Here is an 18,363-nt window from a genome sequence, read left to right on the forward strand (position 1 = left end):
GAAATGTATTCTTGATAATGAATTTATGAATGGAAAAATCGATTTGCATTCGTTAGGTACTTCGTCCATTTGCTCCTATTTTTCATGCCTTAATTGTACATAAGTATGTTTAATATTTTTATGTTTTTTTAAAGCATATATTTTATAACCAGCCTGCAATTAAACATTCCTATTATTTATTCACAGCGCACATTGTAATTTTTATAAATAAAAATGTTCACTTTATTAAATGTTTTAATTTTTATCCTCAAAACATGATATTAATTATTGCCTTTAAGGCAATTTTTACATTCCCTTTCGTTCATATTATATACGTATTTAGGGCTTCGAGTAGTGTAAGAAGCCACAAAACCTATTTAATTTCGAACATTAGATACTCTGTGGTTATAACACATAAAATCTTCTTATTTAAATAATACTAAAAACCTTCAAAAGATAGCCTATAATCAGGCCTTTTTTTGGCGGGAACGCGAGGAGTGAAGTTGTGTGATTTGTTTTATTTTGTCTATTTAGTGTTTCTTCGGGTTTAAATGTGTAATAACGGTGGTTTATTAACTGTTTAATATCTGTGAAATTGTACAAATCTGGGAAAATGAAACAAAGCCGCTGGACGTATCTTCTCGGGATCCTCCAAAAAGTTTTATATTGCTTTTTTTATATTGCTTAGATGGGTGGACGAGCTCACAGCCCACCTGGAGTTAACTGGTGTTACTGGAACCCATAGACATCTACAACGTAAATGCGCCACCCACCTTGAGATATAAGTTCTAAGGTCTCAGTATAGTTGCAACGGCTGCCCCACCCTTCAAACCGAAACGTATTACTGCTTCACAGCAGTAATCGGCGGGGTTGTGGTGCCTACCCGTGCGGACTCACAAGAGGTCCACCAGCAGTGAGAGAAAGTCTCAGTAAATTACCACCAATTTACTGAGAATTTATTTCATCCCATATCATCTCATCTCATTTCATTTCATTTCATGCCATGTTGCATAATATTAATCAATTTCATTTCATTTCACTTCATAATACCATTTGTGGAGTTAATTACTACATTATCAAATTATTTTCTCCACCTAATTTACATAAACCATCCCACGCTGCTAATTTAACTCTTACACTGATATTAATAATGGCCAACATGGACAGTTTCCTTCGTTTTTTATTAATCATAAACAGTAAATAATTAAAACTGCGAAAAATATCTTATTACTTGGCACTGGCTAATGCACAAACCGTGCGAGCCACAATAAAAAAAAAACGATAATCAGTGAAAAACAAATTCGCCATAGGTGAATGAAGTTAGCCCCTAAAAAAAATTTTTTTTTCCTATTTTATACTTATTTTCTATTAATTCGTTTGTTCATCATTTGTTCATGATTGTTCACTGTTAATAATTGTTTATACTGCATTTTTTTATTTAAAAAAAATTATTAAAAATATACCTACAAGTTAGCCCCTCTAATGCAATTTTTTATATTTTTTCATCCTTATTGACTCGTAAATATCCATTTTCGATTGTTCTTATATAAAACACGTTTGTTCTCTTTCGAAATTACTCGTTTTTTGTTTAATTTACTATTTTTATTAGTTGAATAAATGTATGCAAAATATGTGTACTGCGCATGCGTCAACTATAATGCCTAAACTTTCTACGCGGTTTTAATCGTGAAAAAAAAACAAATATAAATCCTGAAGGAGCAATTAATTGGTATACAGTTTAATTAAAAAAATTAAAAAATAAATAAATGAAATAATGTGCATTGGCGTTAAGTTAGACCAAATACATTTTTTCCATCCTCCTACTTAACGTTATGAAGGTATAAAAAAGATAGGGAGTTCACATAGGTAATATAAACAAATAAGTAAATATGTTCATTATTTATCTTTCAAGAGATAATGTAGGTATACATTATAATAACTTTTTACACAGTCGAAATTATATTCCTAACATTAGTAAAATAACATTTTAATACGATAGGTAAGAGGATGGAAAAAATGTATTTGGTCTGACTTTACGCGAATGCACATTATTTCATTATTTTTTTTTTTATTTTTTTTAATTAAACTGTATACCAATTAATTGATCCTTCAGGATTTATAATTGTTTTTTTTTTCACGATTAAAACCGCGTAGAAAGTTGAGGCATTATAGTTGACGCATGCGCAGTACACATATTTTGCATACATTTATTCAGCTGGTGGGATGGGTTCGTTACTGGTGGTAGGACCTCTTGTGAGTCCGCGCGGGTGGGTACCACCACCCTGCCTATTTCTGCCGTGAAGCAGTAATGCGTTTCGGTTTGAAGGGTGGGGCAGCCGTTGTAACTATACTTGAGACCTTAGAACTTGTATCTCAAGGTGGGTGGCGCATTTACGTTGTGGATGTCTATGGGCTCCAGTAACCACTTAACACCAGGTGGGCTGTGAGCTCGTCCACCCATCTAAACAATAAAAAAAAAAAAACTAATACAAATAGTTAATTAAACAAAAAGTAAGTAATTTCGAAAAAGAACAAACGTATTTTATATAAGAACAATCGAAAATGAATATTTACGAGTCATTAAGGACGAAAAAATATTAAAAATTGCAATCGAGGGGCTAACTTGTACATATATTTTTAATAATGTTTTTAAAATAAATAAATGCAGAACAAACAATTATTAACAGTGAACAATCATGAACAAATGATGAACAAACGAATTAATCGAAAATAAGTAGAAAACAGGAAAGAAAATTTTTTTTGAGGGGCTAACTTCATTCACCTATTCGCCATATGCATCAAAACGGCACAGACTATAAATAGGTATTTAACCTCAACAATCCTCAATCGTTTTTGTTTACCAACATCTACGCGCGTGGAGTTACAGTTTATCCCGATGACTCAACGATAAACTATCGACAACATGTTTGTATGTTTGTTGAATTGCACGTGAGCAACTGAAAATAGATTTTGAGCACGTGCTATTTTTGTTTACAGTTATACAATGTATTTTGACCCTGAACTAGAACGAGCTGTTTCAATTACATATTTTGAATTGCGACCTTCAACTATTTTTAAAGTACAGATCACTGGCGGTTTGTTATTCACTGTTAACCGACATTACAAAAAAAGGTTCGATTGCATTATTTGTGTTACCTCAGAACTTTTTTAAGTCAAGAATTTTTTTGGGACTTTACCATCTGCAGAGGTTGGGAGCAGACTGCTACCCCAAGGATATCGAAAAGAGCAGTTTGACAAGAAGTCCCGTATGATGAGCACGAGACTGTCCGTCACGCCTATGTTGAACCGTTTGTAAATCAAACCGTTGTGCCAGACTGTCGAATGCTTTTGCGACGTTGAAGAAAAGGGCTCCCGTATATAATGATTTAGATCGGTTAAGCCCTACGAGAATGTTCTCCGTGTAGCGGTGCACCTTTTGTACACATGAGTGATTTGAACGGAATCCGAATTATTCATCGGTGAGAATGCCTTTGGATGAGACGAAGTCTCTGAGACGTTTGTAGAGCAGACGCTTATACAGCTTGCCTAGACACATGTGGAGGCTAATCGGGCGGTAGCACGTCAGATGATTTTTGGGTTAACTGGGTTTATGTATGCTGATAACGTCCGCTTCTTTCCACACGGTGAGAAAGATATAGTTCGTCATAGCGCCATTGAAAATAGATGCTAACATCACGATGAGTTGGGCGGGTAGAAGTTTAATAACGCGGTTAGATATACGTAGGTCTTTGATTAGGTCTTTAAATTCCATCGGGGTGAAGGATCGTAACGCGTCCGAGGGTGGCAAGGACTGCGTTCGACCTCACTATCTACTAATTCTACATGAACAGGGGCCGCAGATTGAGTGCTGGGCATGCACTGGGTTTTCAGTGTATCGGCCAGCAGCTCTGCTTTTTTGTCATCATCGAACAACGCGAGTCGGCCTGAGGGGCCTTCGAGGGGGCATAGTTACTAACGATGGCCTGAGTCTAATTCTGAAACTACTTCGATCGAATGTATTTTAATAATGCTATATCGAGCATATCCGGGCGATGCGCGATATTTAGCGAGTAGTGAGTTGGGATTACCGGAGCGACGATATCGAAAGCGAGATCATCAACTAACGCGTCCAGGCGTCTGCCGTTGGGGGTTGTGGTATGCGAGTTCCACCTGATGTGTTTACAATTTAGGTCACCCCCCTCCCCAGAATGAACAGTATTTAATTTGAACAAATATTCTACTAAAAACTTTAAAGTAAAATAACTACGTAAAGGATTTGTCTCGTTAAAAGTTATAGGCGACTTCGCTAAAAGTTCCATCGTTAACGTTTCAAAAGCTACTTTTACATTCGTACTTCCAACCAAATGTCACTTCGCAAACTTATAATTGGCTTCACACAAAATTTTAACCGGTACGTAATGTATGTTCGCCTAATAATAAGAGAAGGTTATAGATTTTTTTGTGTGGGCAATTATAACCGCTGCTACATAACAGACGGATGAACAGAAAACAGTACATATTCTTCTGTATTCTTATTTTTTTTTATTGATTAGTTGGATGGACGAGCTCACAGCCCACCTGATGTTAAGTGGTTACTGGAGCCCATAGACATCTACAACGTAAATGCGCCACCCACCTTGAGATATAAGTTGTAAGGTCAGTATAGTTACAACGGCTACCCTACCCTTCGAACCGAAACGCATTACTGCTTCACGGCAGAAATAGGCAGGGCGGTGGTACCTACCCGCGCGGACTCACAACAGGTCCTACCACCAGTTGTGCTAAGTGCCAAAATATTAGATAAAACTAGTAAAATATGTGGTAACTTTACCTCAATTAAGCTTTAGTGACAATGAAAAATTATTGCCAGCTCGGTAGGCAATCTACGGGCTAATAGTTGAGCACAGACAATAAATTTTCACACCAGTATCGCTAACCGCCATATTGTGCAATCAGATCCGTCGTAATTCACAGCAAAACGGTTTCTATGCAAATCGGTGCCATCAAAATGATTAAATGCTTTTATCTGAGCATTTGCTATGTTCAAAGATTTATATTGTTGTAGGTTTTTGCATGTAAGTGGAAATGTTTTATATATTATACAAAAAGGAGTCGGCGAAAACTGTGTATATAACTTACAGCTAATTTATTAGAAATATTTTAAAATTGAATTTGAATATCTGACCTGATGGCGTATTAGGGCCTTGAAGCTGTCAATGTGCCTTTTTTTTATTTTTTATTTGAAGGATAAACAGCCGATAAAGAATACAACCTAGCTTTCTGTCTCACGTGTCATGGTTGATAGTGGTGGTAATGAGTCCGCACGGGTAGGTACCACCATCCTGCCTATTTCTCCCGTGAAGCAGTAATGTGTTACAGTTTGAAGGGTGGGGCAGCCGTTGTACTGTAAAAACTGGGACCTTAGAATTGATATCTCAGTGTAGGTTGCGGCATTTATGTTGTAGATGTTTATGGGCTCCGCTAACCACTTAACACCAACTGGGCCGTGAGCTCGTCCACTCACTTAAGCAATAAAAAAAAACGACAGCGTAAATATATTGTCTCTGGTAATTAGTTAAAATGAAGTATGCCATAAATTGGTGCTAGAGAAAAGAATAATGGAAAATAGGGATTATAGTTGCATTAATACTTGTACAGCTTTCTTTGTTTCTAAAATAAACGAGTACAAGTTGCATAAAAATTTGTAAAATTCCAATCGATTCTTTTTTAATCTCTCATTACATGTAGACAGGGAAGGCCTCACACAACAAATTTTGTTTAAATAAAATATAATGGTGAGCGCATTCTTTGAGACTATATTTGAGTGAAGCTACAAAAACTACGAAATGTAATATTACCTACCTACCTAACTAGGTATCAGACATGTTTGCAACGATTTAGACAATTTTGTAGACAGCGCCATCTAGCAGTAATTTTAAACACTAGTAAATTTCCAGTTAGACGCAAACAAATTAGTTTTAAAACTGAAAAGATCAGAAAATTGAGATTAAATTGATAGATTGAATCATTTTTGTTTGCTCGCTTTCATATAAATTTATTTTGTGAAGACATCATGCGTCTATCGATAAAAACTTTAGAATCAGCGGAGCAACAGAACCATGACTTAAGCGAGTGTCAACTGTCAGCTATGTTTTGATGAACATTGAACAGAGTGAACAGGCGATAGATAGATAGACAGACTTTGTTTTGGTTTTGGATTTGAACGCGACGATTTGTTTATTTTAGAATATTTATCTATTTAAATTGAAAAAATACAAACATAATGCCAAAACCGATTTGCAGTCAATGCGGAACCAACGATTCTATGTTATGGCGAAGCGCAGAAAACGGACAAATCTGTAATGATTGCCACTTTTCAACGGTGACACCGAAGGAATCAAAATTGGACAGCAGTATTAAAACCGATTGTGAAGACATTAAGGAAGACAAAGATAATGGTAAAAATGAGGAGTCTACGCCGGCTAAAGCTACCGGCAAGGGCACTAGGAAAAGCACTAGATCAACGAGATACAAACCTAAAACACCTGCTCCACCGCCATTGAAGCAGCCGGCGCCGCGGGGCAGAGGACGCAGGAGTCTATTCAAAAGGCAGCCATTGAAAGCACCAACAGCTACAGCGACTGTTGTTACAAGTGATTCAGTATTTTATCAGGTCTGTTCAATTATTTAATCCAATTAAAATCTGTAGTTAGATATACAACAGCTGTAGAAATATACCTTTTTTTTTATTTTTCAATAATCTTGAGGCTATATCGCATACTAATTATAGTTTAAAAACTGATTAGAGATTAATTTAATTTAAAAAACCCTAACTTATTATTCACAGTAAACATGAAAACTTGAAAAATTACCTCGGTTCTGCTTTGAATAGTCTGTGGTAATTTTTTCAGGGTATGTACATGCAAGTTGGTGATATTGTTTCGATGACTGACATTGATGGTGGCACATACTATGCCCAAATTAGAGGCTTCCTAACTGATGAGTACTGTGAGAAGAGTGCAGCTGTTACTTGGTTATTACCTACAAAAGCGAGCCCACCTCCAGAGAAATGTTTTGATCCTGCTACATATATCATTGGTATGAGCTTTTAATAATATTTTAATTAGAAATACAGATATTTGCAACAGGCAGAAGTAGGTGATTAAAGTATTTATTCAATATCTAAGGCATTTTGGGTGATTTTTTTCATTTTGTAAATTTAGTGCTTTAGATTTTCCACTTGTAATAATAGTGACTCATTAAATGTGTATTCGATCAAAGCTCGTGAATAGCAGAAAACGAAATAAGTCGCTTGACACGGCATTTCTAAAAAGCCTGCATTGTTTGATTTCACTTCCTCTCGTCTTGTTTCAATCTATATCATGTAATTTCATCCCAATATAATGAATATAATGAAATAAACCAACTTAATTAAATTCAGCTTAATTTTTTATTTTTATTTTGTAAATATGATTTTTACTAACTCAATACTGGCAACAATAGCATCACGAAAACTCAACTGCCATATAGCAAAAAAAAGAATAGTGTATATAAAAAATGTGACAGTTAAGGTTAATATTGCTGTAAATTTTCAGGCCCTGAAGAAGAGCTGCCTCGGAAACTGGAATACATGGAATTTGTGATGCATGCTCCATCTGATTACTACAAAGCGAGCAACAGTCCATACCCACTGACTGATAATGAACTGAATAATTATACTGGTTTTGTATGGACTTCGATGGAAGCTAAAGAGAGAACGTAGACTTTTATATTTAAGCAAAGTGAACATTTTGTTACAAAAAAATACTGTTTATGTTTAGTTTTATTACCCCATATACCCCGTAGTTAACATTTATTTAAATTTAGAGCACAATTTGAATTTCGATATCATTCACAGTTATAATTTTTTTTTTTTTTTTCCCTACCTAAGCTGATAGCCCTAGCGGCTGTCAGCGTAACCCTAACTTTAGTAGGTGAGCTCACGGGGCTCAAACCTGACGATGTTGCTAACACGAACCCTAGCAAGAGCCGTGCTTCGCAGAATCTACCACCGGATCGGAAACGCGACCCACTGAGAAGATCCGGCGAGAAACTCAGTGGGCTGTGTCTGAGAGTTAATTTACTCGTCGAGCCCTTCGTCGCAAGCGACGGGTTCGACGAGAACGGTGACCGGTGCTTTAAGTACCTAAAAGCACCGTTAGTGGATCAGGAGGATCCGAGATGACGTGTTTTGGGCGACGTCGACTGCTTTCCATTCTGTCCGCAGGATCGGGAATGTAGTTACCAGCGGCCACGATGAGAGGGTTCTCGTGTCGTGCCGCTTTATCGAAGTGGACAGTTATCAATCATTCAATAACACACATCATTCACTTTAATCATTCAAACCAACCAACATTTTTTTTCCTCCAGAAAATTTGGTATAAGTATTCATAGTAGTAAGTAGTAACTATGCTGTTTCCCTAGATCACTGATATTTTTTTGCCTATCTTTCAATGCCCTTGAAGAAGTGGAGCGTATGGAAGCCCAATTATTTTCAGTTAACCTCTTGGGTATTGCATTTTTACCCTACCAAGAAGTTGTTCAAACTTTGGAAAAAGGATAATAGTAAGTCTGTTGGCGCAACAACTTGTGTGTATGGTGGATGCAAAAACTTCCATCCATACCTCTTGTAGCTTAAAGACGGTCGATTGTACCATATGAGGTTGAGCGTTGTCATATAGGAGAAGTGTGGACAAGCGATTAAGAAGGGCAGGCTGGAGATACAAAAGCTTCTTCATCATTGTATCCTGTTCCTCACCATACACATCTGTAGTAATGATGCTATTTGGTAGGAAGCTGTGATGAATTATACCAGAACAAAGCCACTAAACAGTGAACATGACATATTTAGAGATAGATTTTCATTTGAGGCATTGCCTTTGTACTGAACCTCTAGTCCATGTAATGTCCGAGTGCAATAATTATTCTAGCGCCCTCTAGTAAGCGTGCAATCAAGTTGGACTAGGAACAAATCTAACTGCACCAGGAGGACGGGACGGCGCGTCGGCGGCTGCGGACTGCGATGCGGTCCGCATTTTCGTCGTCGCTGTCGTCGCCGAACATACTGTTGAAGAGCAACCCGGTCGGCGGTGTATCGCGTTCCGACCCGGCAGGCTGGTTCTGGCCCAGCGGGGTATCCCGGAACACCAGCGGCACCACCCGGGCGGCCTGGTAGGGCCGCCGTACCGCGGAGACCGACGTCGTTGGTCGTCGACTATCGCCTCGACGACCCGTCGGTCGGGCGTCCTCGGGGTGGCGCCGCGTGTCTGGTTGTAGTGTTGACCGCGGGAACCCCCCTACACTGAACGGGTTCTGACCCCGGACGGAGATCGGACGTCGGGTGTAAGAGTGCAGGGGAGTCGTTTGGTGGGTGGGCCCTAAAATCCTTGGGCCCGCGATCTGCTCTCAACACCTGCAGATCGCTGAGTCTCACATACCCCGCGCGCCCCCTAGGCGCGGGGACCTCGTAGGAGGTTCGGCCCCCGGCCCGAAAAAAAAAAAAAAAAAAAGGAACAAATCTAACTGATTCATTAAGAATGCAGAGGCCGGTGCACCCTAAAACCGCAGCGCGCATCTGCAACTCACACACACCTCGCACCATAGGTAAAGTCGCCTCTAGTTCTGAATCAGGGTGTGTTTGCAACCCGCTTGATGACCGCTTATGATTATAAACAATAATCCATTTTTCATCGCAAATGACCAGCTTGATGTGACCGCTTATGATTATAAACAACATAATTCATCGTAGATGACAATATGCTTCAAGATACCCTAATGGGGTGACGATCGTTCAGTTCGTGTGGGGGTGCCACATATCAAGTTTTGCCCACCAACTTGACCCAAATGAACTAATATTCTTCTGATCCTAACGTTGAAAGCTGCAAAATGTTTTAAATCAAAACTTCTGTGCTGAACCGTACAGGCCAATCGTGCGTTCTTTTGTAGTGTTCTTTCCGTACATACACATTATTTCTTAAATACCAAACATAATATGAGCCGTTTTGCGGCATTGCCACGGCGACGGAACTCTCCATATTCACTCTTTTCTATCGTGTACATATTGATGTAAGATACATTATATTACAAATGTAGTGAAAACAAAACACTAATCAACAAACAAATAACTGGATTTGAAAATAGAATGTCAAACTTCTCGGCATCCTCCAAAAAGTCCACTGAAAAAGTCTCAGTAAATGACCACCATTTTACTGAGATTATTTTTCATCTCATAACATCTCATTTCAATTCATTACATTTCATTTCATGCCATGTTTCATAGTAATCAACTTCATTTCATTTCATAATATTAATACAATTTTTCATTTTAAAAAATTCATTAAAATTAAAATAAGACGACCTAAAGGTATTAGATACCAAGTCATAAAAACCTTTAAAAAAAGATCAAAAGTAATCAAAACACCCGCTTTGACCAATTTGAAAATTTTTAAGTTTCATTTAATGTATTTCGTGTCTTCAATTTCATCAGAATAATAAATAAACACAAAAAATGAGTCGTAAGGAAGCTTTGTCCTCGTTTATACAGCAGATTCACGGTCGCCCAGTTGTCGTTAAATTAAACAGCGGCGTTGACTATAGAGGTTTGTTTTCCTTTCAAATTTTATTTATTAAGTTAGTAATAACAATCACTTCGTCTTTTAAGAACCACATAGCTCTAAAATACAATTTAAAAAAAATGATATCATCTGTTTAGTTTTATGAGATATAAAAATGGATTTGTTGGTTATGTTAAGCGAATTATTTTAATTTGCGATTGAGCTCTCAATAATGTGCGTTAAATTAATGAAATTTAAACATTAAAAAATTTATATAGACTTTGAAAAATTCAAGTGCATTTTAAGGTTAATGTTAATCATACTTGATTTTTCCTAACTCAATTAAAATTGCTGTCATAAGTGGAAATAAAAGATTCTCTTAGTAAACGTGGCTAAAAACTGATGCCCAATGCCTATAAATTTAATTAATATAATACACAATAAGTCTTAAAGTATTTATTTTTCATAACTAATTAGTTATTATTTTAATGCAATGTGTTGCATTTTCTTAACTTACCATCTAATTCAGTTAGTTTTAACAATTTCATTTTGTTTGTCATTATGATGTTTGTCAGATATACTGCACTATAACAACACTAGAAATAACACAACAGTAACTTATATACACACCTCTAGTCCTGTCTGAGGTTATGATCGGGATACTGTTGGAAGTATCAACCATAACTTAAAAATCAGACTCTCTCGCTTTTGTGTATTGTATCCTAAAGCTGTCCAACAGTATCCTCAATGTGACATATATATACTAATACATAAATCTACAGTGGTTTTTACGGATGTTCCGTTACAACTGCTGAACCATGCATCCAATTGATTTGAAAATTGGTATTCATGTAGAAAATACATGTACTTAATGGATAGGCTAATATTTATATGAGTGTTGGACTCCCTACACCAGTGCCGGGGTCGTTAAAGCTGAGAATCCTTGTGGGGTTGAGAAATAATTTTAATTTTAAATGCCCAGTGAAGCGGACGGGTACAGCTAGTTGTGTATAATACTTAAATAAAGCTCTTACATATCTTTAAAAATTAATTATCATAAAAACTACATTTTTTTTTATTTATTGCATTGATGGTTGGATGCGCTCACAGCTCATCTGGTGAAGTGGTTACTGGAGCCCATAGACATTTACAACGTAAATGCGCCATCCACCTTGAGATATAAGTTCTAAGATCTCAGTATAGTTCAACATTACACACAGTTAACAATATTATTAGGTTTGAATGTTGTAGCAAGTAAAACACTTAAAACTTTTACTTCTAGGTGTTCTAGCGTGTTTAGATGGATACATGAATATAGCCTTGGAACAGACCGAGGAATATGTAAACGGACAGCTGAAAAATAAATATGGCGATGCATTCATACGTGGGAATAATGTTCTGTATATAAGTACACAGAAGCGAAGAATTTAGTTAAGAAAATACATGTTAGATTTTAAGGAATAAAAATTAAGTTTCTTTTGTAAGATTTTTTATTATCTGCTTAATTAAATCCTTACTTAAAAAACCTCCCAATTTACCAAATAATATTCAGATACGCAAATCTAACATTAAACTCAAGAGCTTAGCACGTAAAAGTATAAGCGTGTAATTTTTTTTTAATATAATGCTACAGTGTTGAAATTTATGTAAAGTATTTTTTGGAAGTTTCAATTATTACACTACAATTACTGAAAATTGAAGAGATGATATACAATATACATAAAAAAAAAACTTCACTTTGGTTCTGGTCTGGTACGTACCAACCATGAAACCAATATCTGAATATAAAACCACAGATTATATCTAGTGAGAACAAATGAATACTTATTCAATTATGTGCTCCTCTATAAGTGTAATAAACTGAAACTGGTTCTTGTATCTGAAAAAGAAATCCTCATTAAGAAACTGCAATAACGTAAGAAAAATATACATGAATAATGCTCTACCTATTCAAGGCGTACAAGTTCATAAATGTAAAAAAAAGTTTTGTCTATGAATAAATCACGGCAGATAACATTATATTTTGACGAAATTACGAGCATATGGCCCTCCTGATGGTGAGTGTTTACCGTCGCTAATGCACAATAGCAAGTTTAGGGGCACAGCAAAGTAGCTGCCTATCGCTGATGACTTCAAATTGGCAGGATGACAGGCATTCTGAGAACACTGGATGGGCATTCAAGAGCCAAATGGCATCTGACAAAACCATAAATTGAAAATTATTGCGTATGAGCAGTGGTTCCAAGAATAAAGTTGCTCCCCTAGCTGGTGGTACACAATGTAAACAATAATTCCTCACAAAACAGCGGATAGCTTGTACATTAGAACATTTTTCCATTAGAAAGTGTTAGGTAACGTCTTGACTATTATTAATTAACCGAGGATGGATCCTAACCATTTTTATATTCAAATTACAATTATGTATCGTGGATTGAACGTAAACAATAATTAAATAAAAATATATACAGAATGAAAAAATATATATACCAACCCCATTTTGCATGAAGTTGTTAACTCCTTTGCCGTTACCTAAATTAGCAATCAATTTTTCACTTCTATATCCATTGACATTTTTATATTCATCTATCACTTTTTTGTCCAAATTTGGTTCGAATTTTGCATTTACGCGGTGATTTAAAATAGTAGGGTCGTACAATGGCGCCCAAAAACTAGAATAGCCATTCACGTAATTAAAAGAGATTAAGATAATAAATCCATGGAGAATAAAACACAGATTATGTAAAACAAATGTTTTCAACATTTTGAACGTTTAAATTCTAAAGGGGAGTTTCTTAAATTGAAGTATTTTGTTTGCATGCACTGTTTGCTATGATTTGTTTAAACAAGAATAGTGGGTAATTTCGTAGTAGATCAACTTAATTACTAAATCGACATTTTTTTACTAACTTAGACAGGCAGATGAACCCAATGCCCTATTAGATTCCAAATAATGATTGGATCCTATCCCAGATAGGCGTAGATGCCGTCGCCTATCTGTTAAGTTTTCACGCATTTCTTAATCGATTCTGATAGAATTCGGTATGAATTTAGTTTATACCGTATGAAATAAAGTAGGCTATCTTTTGTCCCGATGCTTAGCATGGATCTTTGCCAAATCGATTTTAAACGCACTCCATCCAAGCGATACTGGGAGTTATTTAATTATACCAATCGCTCGGTATCTGCAGACTTATTACCAGACTGCAGTATCTCAAGATGAAAGTCTTTGAGCAGTAATTAAATAGGGCAGTAAGACATGGTCGATGTGCCTCAGAGCAGTAATGAGGGCGGTTCTTTAGCAGAAAAACTAGAACATTCATATATGTAAGAGCTGACCGTTGGCAATACATCGACACTGCTTACTGCAGAGACACTCATTCTGTAGAAGAACTTCCTTCTACGATGCTTCCTATGAAGCTTACTCAGCGATACGCAGTGATGTGTCTGTGCCCTTAGAATTGTTGATCTCCATAAGCCATGGTGACCAGTGATCTCAGATGGGGCGTATCCTCTCGTCTGCCTAGAAAGGCCATAATATAAACTTTTTTCGAAATATCTGTTCAATTTCTAACTCATATTTTTTTTATTGCTTTGATTTGTGGACGCGTTCACAGCCCACCTGATGTTAAGTGGTTACTGGAGCCCATAGACATCTACAACGTAAATACGCTACCCACTTTGAGATATAAGCTCTAAGGTCTCAGTATAGTTACAACGGTGTACAAGTGCCTCACCCGTCAAACCGAAACGCATTACTGCTTCACGGCAGAAATAGGCAAGAGGTCCTACCACCAGTATTAATTATCACTTAGCACTTGATTCGCTTGAAGTGATTTGTACTATGTCTCGCCTACGATGTTAGATAACAAACAAATAATATTTACCTATAATGACCGTTCAAGGTTCCTAACTTACAACCTTACGTTGTGCTAATGTTATGGTCATTATTTTTACTAGTAATGAATTAAAAAAAACAAACAGGTCTGGCGAGACTTTAACAAAGTCTGCTGGGATTTACTTTGTTTAAAAAAAATCACTTTCTTCGCATTCAAGCTGTTTAATTACGAAATAAAGAAATGAAAATGAGTGATACTGAATATATTACTAATATTATGAATATCGATAAGCCAATTGCAAAATTTAAAAATAATACGAAAAGCGACATGGACATTCTCTGTCTTGTTGGAAACAGATTTAACAGCAGTTTCTTGTATGTACCAATTGAGTTTTGTTACCACGTTGTTACCCTAGAAGAATTTTCATTTATTTAAATAAAACATTGCTGTAGATAACTTTTCATTTTTTTATTAAAATATAAACAATTCAACATGATACAACTGATGAAAGTACCTACCGTCCCACTTACTAACTGCTTATGATAATAACTACATACTTAATGATAATAATATATTTATCAAAAATAATAGATAGGTATTTACATAATAAAAATATTGTCTATTGCAATTGGATATTTTGTAGAATGAATTGTCAAATATACAATTAACGATTTTGTTTTTATGATAAACAAACATATGATTCATGATGTTGAGAACACATCGTCGCTCACGGACATCAGCAAAACAGGGATAAAGTCAAGCCATGTCTACCGCTATGGACTCTTCTCAGACCTCGTTTGAAGAAGGGATGTCATCGCGCTCAGGAAAAACCATGGTTCATTCCAAAGCCGAATGGTACGCAGCAAAAAGGATGTCTAGAAGCTCACTGTAGATGATATCAGTGGTTCTATTATAAAATTAAAACTAATACTTTCTTCTGCATGAACCTTAATAAAATTATTCGGAAAAAACTACGCACATAATATGGTTTATTAAGCTTAATTACAGACTACCAGTTTATAATATTTCGTATCCTATTATTTTTGGAGTGTTAATGTATGCCTTCAAGGGGCGAATAGGATTTGTATTGGTACAATTCTGGTCCTCCATATCCGTACAGCAATTTTCCTTTGCCGTTTTCGTCGTAATAAGGATAGCGGTAGTTAGGCCTGAAAAAAAAAAAAAAATGGCTAAATTTTTTTTTCCCGCGTTAGCGAGTCGTAACGTCGACTTAATCTAGTTTAATGTAATCTTGAAACGAAATATAATACTATATTTTTTTTTTATCTTCTTCAGTTCCTGAGTTCCATTCACTGAGATCCTCAAACGCTGGCTTAGTTTCCTCTTGTGAAAATCTAGGTAACCATATAATGATTGTTGTATGGAATAAGGCTATATTTTATATTCATAGTGGTATTTAAATATACTTACATAACAGCAAGATAACTTTATATAGCTGTTATGCAAGTGCTGCTGAGCTCACTGGTCGTAGGGTGTTAGATGACCTGAGTGCTTAGTGCGAGTTTCTTAACGTTCTCGATAGCGTAAAAGTTAACCCAATTTTGTATGCAGTTGGAACAGCGCCCTTAGCGGCAAATGTACGCAAACGATTCCATTCCATACAAATATGAGCTAACTTTTACGCTATCGAGAACGTTAAAAAACACGCACTAAGCACACAGATATAACGAGATACCATATTATGTATATATATATTGTCTATGGATACATGGAGTTTTTTTTATTGCTTAAACGGGTGAACTAACTCTCGGCCCTCCTGTGTGCTTCCCTTCTTCTGCCGCTAGGGGCGCTGTTCCAACTCCATACAAATCTGATTTAACTTGTACGCGATGAAGTTATAAGACTGTGGTTGTATTTTCTAAATTAAACTTTTTATGATTACCTTTCAAAATATTGGAAATTCGGCGCCCTTGGTTGCGGTATCGTAGACTCTACAGTGATCAGAGAAACGATCAAAATGAGCTGGAATATAAACACAATCCGTTAAAAAATTTATTATGTTTCACATTTATTATGAGAAGGTAACTAATTAAAATCCATTTTAGAATTCGGATAATAGAATTTACTGCCATCTATTGACGTGCAGCATTAAATAACTTATTCTAGCAGATTATGACATTAGGAAACTCTCTATAAGCGTTAATTTTTTAGTGAATGACTCTAAAATAACACAATTTTCAAATAATATTTTTAATTGTAAATCTTTAAATTTCCGTATAATAATCATGTGTATCTCTACTTCAAGATCTAATCGAATATCTATCGAAATAATTCGATTTCGATCTATCGAAATAAATTGATACATCCCTTTTATATCCCTCGAACACGACACACAGCTTTGAAGCAAATTTGAAAAACATTAAATTAACACAACAAATTATTGTTCAAATTAAAGTTTATACACACGAGTTAGACAGTAAGATTGTGGCAACGTAAATAAAAGCATCATTGACCTACTATAAAAACAGTTAAAACCTTAATTGAAGAAAAAGCTGTAAATACTAACCATTGCAAAGAAATATTTCACAAACTCCATCTTTAATTTGATTTGATTTTCTTTTAAATCTGGGTTATTTTTGTAGCAACCGATAGTGTTGTGTGTACGTGCGTTATTCACGTTGATTATTACAAAACTAAGTTCGTGGTGGTGGTAAGTGAAAGCTTGTATTGAATCTTAATGACCGCTCGCTTGTGACCCAGTCGAAGAGACTCGGAAATGGTTCGTGACAAGTTAGTCTATTTTGAAATGGCAGCTCTTAGTTTTAAAGATAGACGTTATCATTTTTGATAAAGGCGTTTTGTGTTACAACATATAGAAAAATGTTTTTATTACGCGCACGCAGAGGAAAAAAAGTGGTTAATGTAATTAACTTTAACTGTATACTCATCAAAGATTTCAAATAATAAATTTTTAGAGCGCTTTTTTATATCCGACCTCCTAATATATATTTTTATTTATTGCTTAGATGGGTGGACGAGCTCACAACCCACCTGGTGTTAAGAGGTTACTGGAGCCCATAGACATCTACAACGTAAATGCGCCACCCACCTTGAGATATAAGTTCTAAGGTCTCAAGTATAGTTACAACGGCTGCCCTACCCTTCAAACCGAAACGCATTACTGCTTCACGGCAGAAATAGGCAGGGCGGTGGTACCTACCCTCACCTTGTGGACTCACAAAAGGTCCTGCCACCAGTATTCGGAAGTCGATAAATTTAATTTATATTCCGGAACTATGGAAATTTAAGGTTGACTGACAACTTGGATTACTAGACTACTGACAGTTGTTTGAACTACGTAAAATAGTGAATTACATCATAAATTCGACAATAAACAAATGAATCATTAAGTAATAGCATACTTGCGAGCGTCTTCAATAGAGCCATTTATTTCTTGCGACAATTAATTTACAATAAATGTTGTTATTAAAATAGCTCAAAGTAAGTTTTTTTTTTTGCTTTGGTGGGGGAAGAGCTCACGGCCCACCTGGTGTTAAGTGGTTAAGAACTAATAGACATCTACGAGGGCTGCACTAAAAGTATCGGGAATGGAATATTTCCACTGTTCCTGTCATATTAAAATCTTTTTAATTGAAAACTCCTTGGTTTTAAAAATCGAATACCATTTATTTATTTAAAAAACGATTCTCGGTCTTGTCACGAGGTTTTGTCAAACTTGTTCAGTCGTTGAGAAAATGGAATTGACTCGAGAAAATTCAAGAGCGATGATTTATTATGACTTTCGAAGTGGTTTAACACAAAAACAGTGTGTTGACCGGATGATTTCTGCATTTGGTGATGAAGCCCCATCCAAAACCACAATTTATCGCTGGTTTGCTGAGTTTCAACGTGGACGTGTCAAGCTCAGTGATGATCCCCGTCAAGGTCGTTCAAAAACTGCAGTCACCTAAGAAAACGTTGATGTTGTGCGTAAG

At 36.1% G+C, this 18,363-nt stretch overlaps 4 protein-coding genes across 4 annotated transcripts in view; 2 read left to right on the plus strand and 2 right to left on the minus strand.

Annotated features, from left to right (window-relative positions):
* LOC101746599 (uncharacterized) overlaps nt 1-13,374 on the minus strand; it is a 186,127-nt gene extending 172,753 nt beyond the window's left edge. Inside the window, exons 1-2 of the mRNA XM_062676765.1 lie at nt 13,063-13,374; nt 12,396-12,450 (exon numbers count right to left, since the gene is read on the minus strand). The gene's annotated coding sequence lies outside the window, so the exon portion shown is untranslated. The remainder of the gene's footprint in view (nt 1-12,395; nt 12,451-13,062) is intronic.
* On the plus strand, nt 5,726-7,792 carry LOC101746739 (GATA zinc finger domain-containing protein 1). The gene is made up of 3 exons (XM_004933494.5): nt 5,726-6,652; nt 6,891-7,077; nt 7,575-7,792. Exons 1-3 carry the CDS (start codon nt 6,263-6,265, stop codon nt 7,739-7,741), a joined length of 744 nt encoding a protein of 247 aa, XP_004933551.1. The 5' UTR covers nt 5,726-6,262; the 3' UTR covers nt 7,742-7,792.
* LOC101746879 (U6 snRNA-associated Sm-like protein LSm6) lies at nt 7,888-12,055 on the plus strand. Its single transcript, XM_004933495.5, has 2 exons — nt 7,888-10,616; nt 11,854-12,055. The coding sequence occupies exons 1-2, from the start codon at nt 10,526-10,528 to the stop codon at nt 12,000-12,002; spliced, it is 240 nt and encodes a 79-aa protein (XP_004933552.1). The 5' UTR covers nt 7,888-10,525; the 3' UTR covers nt 12,003-12,055.
* Nucleotides 13,375-14,856: 1,482 nt separating the features above from the next.
* On the minus strand, nt 14,857-17,453 carry LOC101747013 (uncharacterized). Its single transcript, XM_004933496.5, has 3 exons — nt 16,935-17,453; nt 16,311-16,390; nt 14,857-15,576 (listed from the first exon to the last, which is right to left on the minus strand). Exons 1-3 carry the CDS (start codon nt 16,962-16,964, stop codon nt 15,459-15,461), a joined length of 228 nt encoding a protein of 75 aa, XP_004933553.1. The 5' UTR covers nt 16,965-17,453; the 3' UTR covers nt 14,857-15,458.
* Nucleotides 17,454-18,363: the final 910 nt, after the last annotated feature.

This window comes from Bombyx mori, chromosome 28 (genome assembly GCF_030269925.1).
Source record: "Bombyx mori chromosome 28, ASM3026992v2".
Lineage (NCBI taxonomy): Eukaryota > Metazoa > Arthropoda > Insecta > Lepidoptera > Bombycidae > Bombyx > Bombyx mori.